At 35.9% G+C, this 11,414-nt stretch overlaps 1 protein-coding gene across 16 annotated transcripts in view; it reads left to right on the forward strand.

Annotated features, from left to right (window-relative positions):
- The window catches only part of CELF2 (CUGBP Elav-like family member 2), a 499,219-nt gene extending 491,829 nt beyond the window's left edge, over window positions 1-7,390 (forward strand). For all 16 annotated transcript variants that reach the window (XM_088468734.1, XM_088468733.1, XM_088468735.1 and 13 more), the window contains 2 exons: window positions 2,359-2,530; window positions 4,016-7,390. In XM_088468734.1, coding sequence (XP_088324860.1) covers window positions 2,359-2,486 — 128 coding nt within the window. In that variant the 3' untranslated portion in view covers window positions 2,487-2,530; window positions 4,016-7,390. The remainder of the gene's footprint in view (window positions 1-2,358; window positions 2,531-4,015) is intronic.
- Window positions 7,391-11,414: the final 4,024 nt, after the last annotated feature.

Genomic DNA, 11,414 nt, shown 5'->3' on the forward strand with positions numbered 1-11,414 from the left:
ATTCGTGTTGAATTGAATCGCCCCCATAGTCTAGTGTGTAACCCACTTTAGTGTATCCTTTATATTGGCCTTGTATGTGTCCTACTCTACAAACATGAATTTAGGGTTAAACTTGAAATAAAGCTCAGGCACTCGGACACTCTAACCTGAAAATAATTTTTTACTCAATTGCACTTTACACACGTGCTTGAACTGACCATTGCCGATAGCAGATGATCCACTGGTTAGCCTAAAGCCGCATACACACTTGACGATTTTTAGGAAAGATATGGACAATAACGATATTGTTCAATGATATATCATTCATATCATTCAGTGTGTATGCAGTAAATGACCAACAATGCACTATCCCGCGGGTCATTAACGCTGTCTTTTGTCGTCCGTACATGTCGGCCAATCTGATGATATCGTCAAGAACTACCTGTTCAGAGATGTGGCAGGATGACTTCACTGAAAGATATCTTTAAAGATATCTTTCAATGTGTACACCCAATATTGTTTGTCCTACACTACAGAAAGTTCAAGGGAAATCTTTCACCAATATCGTTCATACAGCACATGTCCCGTGTGTATGAGCCTTAATGCTTAAGAACTCCTACCCAGTGGCATCAAATGTGTGCCTTATGCTAGTGGTTTTAGCAATTTTCTAGTGATTTTCCAAATGCCCTCTACACCATTCAGTTTGCTTAATGCAAATTATATGTATTAAGATCAATGAATTGACTTTCATTGACCTCCTAATGGCTATAAAGTTAACAACCACATATTAAATGTGTTTGCACTTGACATAGTTTCACTGGTGCTTCAAATTACAGGGCCTGATTCAGAGTTGCAGAAAAGTTGACTACAATTGCGACCCCAGAAATAAATGCAGATCTCCATCTGTGTTTAGAGTTTGTCACACTGCTCCCAACTATCTGCTTGTTATAGCAGCTGTCATCACTATCATCCCTCTACTTGGTGTGATCGCTGAACTCTGAATAGCCCGCAATCTCGCCCTCAGGGCACTTAAGCTCGAGCACCAAGTTGCCGTACAGTTACAACCACCTCAGTTGCAAGTGAAGACGTGGCTGAGATGCACATATAGTTGCTCATATGCAAATGCTCAGATGCATGCTTATTGCGAAAAATTGTTGTACACTTGTCAACAATTGTTGACATGCCTGCCGCAAGGAGATCATGAAATTACTTATTGCATGCATGCTATTGTATATAAAATGTAGGTGTTACATTTAAAAAATTGATAGCCACGCTGTTAGCGCAAGGGAATAGCATTTTATGCTGTGTGCAGGCCATTATCAAGCTTAGAAGGGAAAGGGTAGGCAGGCAATAAACCTCTATCTGTCATTCTCATACTTCTGGTTTGTGCTAAGCCAGCAATGACATCCTACTACAGTACCAAGGTTTTCTGACATACCTGGCCATGGGGTCATGTCATCCATTGTGAAAGGATTACTACACAGACTGACAAAAGGCCTGTGGGAAGAGATAATGGAATTATGGGACAAAGGCCAAAACAGTGACTCTATAGGCAACCTAAAGTCTTCATTCATATTTAATATAATCTAGAAACATTTCTGCAACCAGAAAAGTATTATACATTTATTTGTTAAAATGATCGGAAAAGAAAGAAGAGTTGTGTCATATTGTCCAATAAAATAATGCTCTTAGGTATGAACCGTACAGTCATGCTCATCTTCAGTCCACTAATAAGCACGCTTTAACATTGCATTCACACTGCCAAGATTATATAAACCTGTACATTGCAATTTTTTTTATTTAAATGAAGGCTCAGTGCACTACTAGTTACCTTCAACTTTATTTTTTTTTACATTATATCTAATTCACAATATCCGTCTTATCCATGAATGCTAAACCAAAACATTTTGCTAAAGACATTCAGCATTCATATCATGCCTCTACAGTTTGTCATGGCAGAATGAGTTCTCAACAGTAGCATTGAGACAGATGTTATATTATATGAAATACAGCTTTAATTACTCTTTTATGCCAAACAGCCAGTAGTAGTCTAACTGAAAGAGGGACACATTTTACAAACCTATAATGTCAAATATCATTTGTTATATAATTTGTTATGTCACTATTCGAGGAAATCTTCAGGAAGATCACATTACTGTGTGTCACTAACAAGTTTCTTCTGATTAAATCCTGTTCCTTACAATATTTGTTTTTCTAGTGTGTCTTTGTGCAACGAATGTAGTCAATGAGGTCAATGTTTAGCATCATTTTACATTTCCTTACTATTGATATGTAAGTTGAATTGTTTATATTATGGTGTATCCCCAGTATAATATGCACTTTAGTACTGCATTAATGTTTGTATGTTATCCTTTGCAGGCTTTGTTAGCTATGACAATCCTGTGTCTGCACAAGCTGCTATTCAGGCGATGAACGGATTTCAGATCGGCATGAAACGCTTGAAAGTTCAGCTGAAACGCTCCAAAAATGACAGCAAACCGTACTGATTTTAACCCCAGAAGCTTTCTGCTCTTATTTTAGCTTTTTTAGGGTAAGTCCCATGAGCCAGCCTATTCTCCACTGGGGGCTGAGGAGGAAAACATTGCCAACACACACCAAGAGAGACAATTATTTTTACATTAAAAGCTTCCATTCCCTTCTACCCTGGCCCCCTGGTCTTGCCACTTACTCTGGCTATATTTTCTTACCCAGAATCAAGCAAGTTGTGTAATAATTTTCTGTTCCACTTTTCATTTGCCTATATTTTTTTTATGTATGACATCTTCAGATTACAATAGCAGCAAAACAATGTACAATTACAATCTGAAACCACTGGTGCCATAAAAAATCAAACAAAAAAACAAATATACTCAACACAAGTAAAGGTTTCAAAGACCTAGTTGTATAATAGTGACACCAGCAATTAGGAGGATAGTGTAGTGGCCTAATATGACATTACAGTCAATCTACGCATAGTTTTTATTTATTTATTTATTTATTTATTTATATATTTGCTTATTTGAGGAACACTCTCATGCACAGGCAAAAAGAAAGTCCTTCCACTTTGTCAAATTGTTTTAGATGGTTTCAGTTTGAATTGAGTAAACTATATTATGGACCAGAAATTGCTGGTCTCTACGTTGTTACGATGATAAGTTGAGTTAGTTTATTTATTTCACTATTTATTTATGTACGTTGTTATTTATTATTATACTATTAATATGTTTGGAAAAGATGTGTGTCAAAAAAAGAAGTCTCGGAGAACTGTTTCTAAAGCTACAGGGTTTAAAAATAACTAACGTGAGTGAATATACTTGATGTTTCTTGAGAGATAAATTTAATAAAAAAGGAAGCCACAGGCCTGTAAATTTTATTTGTAAAAAAACATTTCTATTTTTGTACAAAAATTTTTACTGCCTCAGAAATAATGGGAGTTATTTATTGTTAACTTATTGGATATCTAAAGAGAAGTTCTCAATGCTAGATAGATACCTTTTGAAATAGACTCTAGAGTAACAAAATATTAATAATAATAACAAAATAAGTTCTTTATTTTTAGGTCAAACACCCATTGTGCACAAACCACTCTTTCGTTTCTATGTTTTGTTTGGTTATTTTTGTTTCCATTGCGTAGTGAAAGATTTGTCCCGTGACATATCTGTTGTGTGGCATATGTTCAAAATGGCCGCTTTCCCCCTTCTGTAACCCTACCTTTGCTCCCCAAAGCAATCCATCTGCACTAACTCTAATAGATGGTTTATTTTGGGCTGTTCATTGTGCTTTGTGTAAACTATATCCTATATATTTATAGATAAATGTGAATTATGGAATGCATATATATTCTAATAACTACAAAGATTTGCATTGCATTTTATTCCTACACTGGTTAAGCTTTTCAGTGCTGGAAAGAACAGAGCTGCATTTTCTTTTAATGCACTACTGATACAAACCAACACTGATGGGCTTAAAAAGTGATTTTGTTTCTGCTGCATAGACTCTGTGTAACTTTATACTCTTCCTTGTTTTTTTTCCCTAGAACATCTTCATGCCTGTTAGTTCACCGTTTGCCTAGCATGTCCCTGTGGCGTCTATAAAAAAAAAAAAAGTTTCATCGTCCCGTCATTGTTTCTGATGTCTTTCTGACCTCACATCATATTTGATCCTACAACTGACTTAGTTTGACTTCTGAAATTTGCATGTGATCTCATCTAGCTATGAATTCTGGGAAAAAGTCAATGTGAAAAGCGTTGCAGCGTTCACGCAAGACTGATATTTACTATAAGATAAATTATAGAGAAAAAAAAAGGACAAAAATCCTGTGGCAAAAAAAAAGTTTTCTCTTTTATTTTCTTTCTTTCTTTATGTTTTGTTTCATAACATAAACAGACTTGAAAGTATTACACAGGGATTAGCATTCTGTCTGGTCACTGTTTCCTAAAGCAATATGTGTCCAGGAATACAGAATGTTGGTTTCTAAATGAAGCAGACAACTTCCACAACAGTTTGAGAAAAACTGTCTGATTTTAAGTCTCTAGAGCTCTGTAATAGTTTTTACATTTTTCAGGCAGTGTAAAGTTTTTTGATAAGGCCATTTTAGGTGGCTCACTTTCTCATTAAATTATATATATAGAACCACTTTTTTGTAGATTAGTATAAGAAAATATTTACCCTGTTTTGGGGCAAATGCTACCTAGTTCTGTCACCTTTTGCTGAACTGACTCACAGTTAGACAATCCATGGTTTAATGCACATGAAATTACCTATATTTTATACTGTTTAAATGTACAGAAAAGAAGGTAAATGTATACTGTCACGTTGGTGCTTCTGTGATTTTAGTTGTGGCTTCACTAAGTCTTAAGAGTCTTCAGTGTTCTATGTTTAATAAGTTTAAAAAAAATATATTGGTTTACTTGAACTAAAATAATTTTCTGAAATAAAAAGTCTGTTTGCTATGATTTCATGTGAAACAAAAACTATTCCAGAAAAATAAGTTTTGTGTTGGCTTGTAAAGCATTGGTGTTCTTATTTTCTATTGTGGGGAAACTTAGATGTGTTTGTGTTCAGCAAAATGTGACCTGTTTTTTTTCTTCTAAAGAAAAAAATTCAGTGAAAATAACAGTGCCAAATTCCAAAGGTACTTCCTGCCTAAAGCTTCAGTGTATTTCGTGTACGAAGTAATTTGATAACATGGGTATTTTATTATGTGTTTTGTATAAATCCCTTCTATTTAAAAAAAAGAGAGATTACAAAGTTTGTTAACTTGCTATCCTGTGGTCTTGTTGCCTGAAATTGTTATTGTTTGTTATATCTCTTTGATGTTTTTGGTAAAACATTGTATACAGTAAGTGCCCATGTTCCACTTTTTTAGCCACTCTGCACATCATATCTGTGAAAGCAAACCTCATAACTGTACTTTCTTCATGGTCTGTGGATGTCTTCTTGGTGAGGAAGTGTTGAACTGCTATTCCTTTTAAGCACACTGTCCTAGAGAATCAGGGTATATAAAACACACATGATTTATAAGCATGTCCATACAGTCTATGTAGAACTTCCCAGACATCCATTTTCCTGGTATCATAGTGTGAAATTTACACTGCAATGGATGCCTATTTCAGAAACACACAATTATACTGTATACTGCATTGAAAAAGTGCCATACTTGTTATTGCTTGTCTCCATCCTCCATATGTCAGCAGCATTATTTTAACAGTGTGTTTCATGTTTTCTCTTTTTCTAATGAAAAAAAATCAAAAACAAAACGTTGCTGACATTCATTACCAATGGCACAAATGTAAGGTTGATTTAAGATGGACACTTACTTTTCTTCTCAATTAACATATTTGGTTAATTATGCAGTGCCTCGTTTTTAAGCCTCAGCAAATACAGTATAAGAATACTAGCATAAACCCCTATGTACAGTAAATTTGGTAAACTAATTTGTATACTGGTCCTTACAAGTATTTATGTCTCTACCACTGGGTCCTACCAGAATTATTTGAGGGCTATTTTTGTATGAGAAAATTAACAAAGAATATGACTAAATTATATCTTTATGCAATCCTAGGAATATATGTATAGAGATATATAATATAAAACACATATTTTTATTATGTAGATTTATGCAGATTTGGATCAATTTCAGAATAGAGAACAATACAGTTACTTGTCTAATACCAATTTCTTATGTTATTATAATGTATTTCTTATAAAACTTTTATTCAAAATGGGTGGGGAGAGGATGTTTTAGAAAACTTTTAGTAATGCTTAATATCCATTTTCTTCATCTCCTTTTACAGTAGAACAATCAGGGTACTTGTTCTTTCATTAAGAAAAAAAAAATTATTTATATACAATAATTTGAACAAAGTGATGAACCAGTCAGTCATTGGGATAACAGATTGTCCTACTGTATATAGAAGATAATGTCCAGCACTGATGTAGTTAATCACTAGGTTCGCACTGAAGAGACATTGCTTAAAGGACTAATATGTTCAACTTTTCTTTCACCACAAGATTCTAGTTTTTTGGCTTGTGTAACTCTGAAGTCATATTAACTGTTCTGTTTTTATTATCTCAAGTGCTAAATACAAATAAGAAAAAAAACTTGTAGTTTCATAACATTTTCGAGCTACTTCATACAAAAGAAATGTATTTGTGTTTCTTTTTTTTGTGCTGTGAGAATTGTCGTTTGTAGATTAAATAACTCATTCTGTTTCGAATTACAAATAGTTTTTAAGTATCGTCTGAGAAAAGCCAAAGTTACTGCAATTTTAGTGGAAACTATAAGATCATTTAAGTATTGTTTATGTTTTATTGATGCATTTTGGTTCTGTTGTGTGATGGAATTTTAGCCAAAAAAAAAACAAAAAAAAAAACAGGCTTTCCTATTTCTACTAACTGATTGTACTTATGCATTTTGTACCAGTGCAACATTTTATACTGGAGATTAAAAATACGAAAGGAAAACTTGTGGCTTACTCTTGAAGGCCCGATCATGACCGATTTTGAGTTTGATTGCTGACTGGTAAAAAAGAATGGGGGTTTTGCTTTCAACGCTTAAAAACTTTGGCTTGCTTTTTTTTCATTTGCTTATACCTAACGTTAAGAGTTATGTCTAGAACGAAAGCGGTAAGTTTCACTTTTTATTATGTATTGTGCAGTAACACAACTAAGGTACTTAGCGCTAGACATACACAGTCACTTTAAGTGGATAAATGTATTAGTAATAATTAAAACAAAAAAATAGGGGTTTGCTTTTTTTGCCGTTTAGATCAAAGTTTTTTCCGACTCTTTTGTCTTCATTGTGAACATTACTGTGTAGTTAAAACAGTCAAACTTATTTTTGTAACGTATGTTATTGTGTGATGCAGTTTTTTGCTTCTGTCTCCAATATTAAACCATTTTCCTAATACTCGTCTCTCTGTGTGTTGTGTTTGTTGGTGTTCATCATGTGGTAAAACATCTATACACTCCACTGTTTAACGTCTTTTCTTTTTTTAGTTTATTTCTGTTGCATATAAAAGTTACAGTCGATTCCATTAAGTGAAAACCCAAATGCAAACCAATTAAAGGGAGCAATGGTCCTTTTTGTTCCTCATATTTATGTATTGCAATAAGGTTTATACTACATGTAACATTATTTGTAGCTTAAGTATTTTTTCCTACAAAAGACAGAGTAACATAATGAGTTAAAGTGTAATCTACATAATTGAACAAATAAGATATATACAATAAAAAATGACATTATAATTTGTAAACTATACACTACAGTACTTAAACCATAAAATAAGTGTACCTTAATTTTCTTGCTAATGGGAATGGCATTAATGGAATACAATAGTTGGGAACAACTGTCTTTAACTCTGTAACATGTAACACCACAGTATAGCCACAACATTAATGTGAGGCTGCAATTATATATCTTTCAGCAATGAAAGAAGCTTATTGTTTCTCAGGCATGTACTGTACATTATGTAACTAAACGAAGCATTATTGCTGAGTTGTGTATTACAGGCCTCAACGCTGCTAGAGATCTGCAACACAATGTATGAATGTGGATTCATTTGCATAAAGCATTGTCCTTCACGACAATGCTTTTGTACATTAAATCTCACTATCAATATGAATAGCTCTGTGCCTCTTAGCTATTAGGTATTATTTACCCCTCATTATGCCAAACACACAGCCTAGACCATAGTGAAAACAGTTGAATATAAAATAAAAACAACCCACAGATGCTGTAAAATGCTTCTTATGTAACATTTTACAAGATTACAGCCCTGGACAGAGAAAACACAGTATAATCTTTTTGTGATGATTTTGCAATGCTATCACCGTATAGTATGTCTATATGAATCATAGTATATTCTTCTAGTTAATTAAATGAAAGCTGACATCTGTTCACTTTATATCTAATAAGGTTGTTATATCACCATAATCTCAATCTCCTACCTAACTCTGGGAAACAATACACTGAGTATAGTGTTTATCAATTACCTATACAGTATTATAGGCCAACTTTGAAAATGCCGAATGATTGCAGATGTTTGCAGAGTCCATTAAAAGTTTGTGATATATCAATTTGCAACCTCTGTTTACTTCATCAAGGCTACCAATGTCACTACAATAACAAAAAGATTTTCAAAATTAGACTTTTTTTTTCTTTTTAAGACATAGCATATACTTTCAGCAGACAATATTGTAGTAACTTAAACAAGTGTGTTTTAAGACTAAGGGGTCAATCCTATTAGGTACGAATTGTGAGTAGCGAGTTTGTTTTTTGAAACTCGCAGACTTTGCATCGAAGCATGTTCCCACAATTCTTCTATCCAATTAAAAATGCCTATTCGCACTACTCGCAGCAGAGGGGTGTGAATTGACTGCCAAATGAGATTCGAGAGAAGTGCATGAAAAAGCGGGGCGACCATCCTGGCAGGGGCAAATCTATAATGGGTGCATGGTGTGCGGGGCACACGGGCCCCTGGGACCAGGGGGGCCCCCGCACCACACACCCTGCACCCATAGTATTACTTACCTCTCCGGCATGGGGATCCGGCGCTGTAAAAACGACTGGAAAATGGCCGCCACTGCCATTTTCCCATCATTTGCGCATGCACAGTACAGGGAAAATGACCATTGTGGTCATTTTCCCGGTGACCTGCGCATACTCTATAGACTCTGGGTGCACTCTAGTGCCCAGAGTCTATAACTCCAGTGCTGGCCGCCGGACAGAGGAGGGGGCCCGTATCGGAGATTGCACATGGGCCCCCTCCTCTCTAGAAACGCCCCTCCATCCTGGACCCCCCAAAATAGATAATTTCGTTAGCAGGATCATATAAAAGGTGGTTTGTGGGCATTAGGAAGGTACTGTAGGTTTTAAATGGTGTCAAATGGATGATTTGTGGGGGGGGGTTAAAATGCAAGAAAATGATTAAAAAAAAACTTTTTTCATATAATCTCTAACTAATTAAATTAAAAATGCAAAACAAAAGTAGGAAAAAGGGATTTTGGGGTACTTTGAGTGCACCTTGAAATATAAATAATAAAAAACAATTTATTTTTCAGTTAAAAAATATTGTAATTAAATACGGGATGCCTAAACTAACGAAAAAGTTGATTTGGGAGTAATTTTTTACCCCAAAAACTGACATGTAATTATTGGACTAATTAAGCTAATTGGAAACTTCCAGTTGCCTACTAAGTCATTAGGGGAGGTGTCCAAGGGGTTCAGCACAGTGGCCCTGATTCAGAGTCGGACGCTCTTTCAGAGCTTTCAGAGCTTTTGCGAGCGGCCAGATGATGGTCGAGATGGTTGAGACCATCGGGCTTGTGACGAGACCCTTGTAGTAGGGTCTCGTCCATCGCAAGCCCCAGTGGACTTCCTGCTCTAATAGAGCAGGAAGTCCACCTACTGATATCACTAGTGATGTTAATAGGGCCGCCCACAAACGGAAGGCGTTCCCTCGGGAACACCTCCATTTGTCCAGCCACCCTCCCTGCCCACCTCCAAAATGGGGCGAGCTGTCAATCATAATCTAAAGTCATCCCGTTTTGGTGCGAGACCCGTAGCGACGGAGCGCCCGTCGCTGGCCGGGTCTCGCGCATGTGCATGCCGGAGGCAGCACATGTGCGGGGGTAAACATCGAGCCGCTTGCGAGTGGCTCTGAATCAGCCCCAGTGTCCCGACATTTTAACCTTAAAATAAAGATTTTACCTTTCCATCTCTCACCCTCAGGGAGGTGCGAATGGAAAACGCAAATTCAGTCTGACTTGTTCAGTGCGAGTAGCTAATTGGATTGCAAAATGAATTTGCTATGCGAACTCGAGGAGAAAATAGCAACTCGCAATTCGCACCGAATTGGATTGATCCCTAAGCTAGCCAGTTATTAAAACTGTAAAGCAGGCCATATACTGTACGATTGTCCAGCTGATAGGGAAGGACAGGGGAAGAGGTGACTGTCCAATAGTTGGAACACCTCCATAAACTACACAATGTGTGAATGCAATCTCCATTCATAGCCGGAAGTTGGCTAAACAACAGTTGGGTGGATCGGACAAAATGATCCATACCGCTTTTCAGATGTTTTCTGGCTGTGAATGGTCATCATTTAGTACCATACACTAAACCATAATCTTTCAAGCCAGTCATGTTGTTGGCTAGTTTGAACGATTATAGTGCAGTGTACGGCCAGCTTAAAAGTAACATTGGGTCAGTTTACTAATGAGTAACTAATGGAAAGAGAGCAAATACTGAAGACACATAAATACTGCCATAAATATTGCTATACCTCATTTTCAGAAGCTGTCTGTGTACAATGTCCAAAGACAGGACAGCCACTTGTAGCAGCTACTGTATATGTGGAAGTTCGGTGGTAGGGTGAATAAATGACTTGCAAAGGACTCAAAACATTTTGGTTAACATGCACATGTCAAAGTGATTATCCCATTTTTCCCCAACAATAATAATCTGTTTTACAGTAACTGAGCAATAGGATTGTTGGAGAAACCACATATGCGTATATAACTATGGCAGCCTAGTTTCAATAGTTATAGATGTAGATAATGTATTGGTTTCTATTAACATCTCCATCATGCTGGCACCTAACATATGCAGAGACTATAATAATATAGATATTTAGCGCCCATACTGTTGTCCTTGGATTTCTACTTGATAAAATACAGCAGGTTGATGGAACCCCTTTTTTGGTGTAAAGAAGACACTTTCCTGTCACAATGTAATATGTTTACATGTTCTGAATACAGCACTAGCCTGTTAAGCAATATAAATTTAATGTAAAAAAGACAGTCATATATACTATCTCTGAAAAATACCAAATAAGATTATGCAAGTTTCTTTCATTATGGTCAGGTCACAACACTTTTATATTAATCATTCCTGATAAGTGAATACAATACACTATGTGCACAACTGGGTT

The sequence above is a fragment of the Taudactylus pleione genome, unplaced genomic scaffold (assembly GCF_031769625.1).
Source record: "Taudactylus pleione unplaced genomic scaffold, aTauple2 ptg000086l, whole genome shotgun sequence".
Taxonomy (NCBI): domain Eukaryota; kingdom Metazoa; phylum Chordata; class Amphibia; order Anura; family Myobatrachidae; genus Taudactylus; species Taudactylus pleione.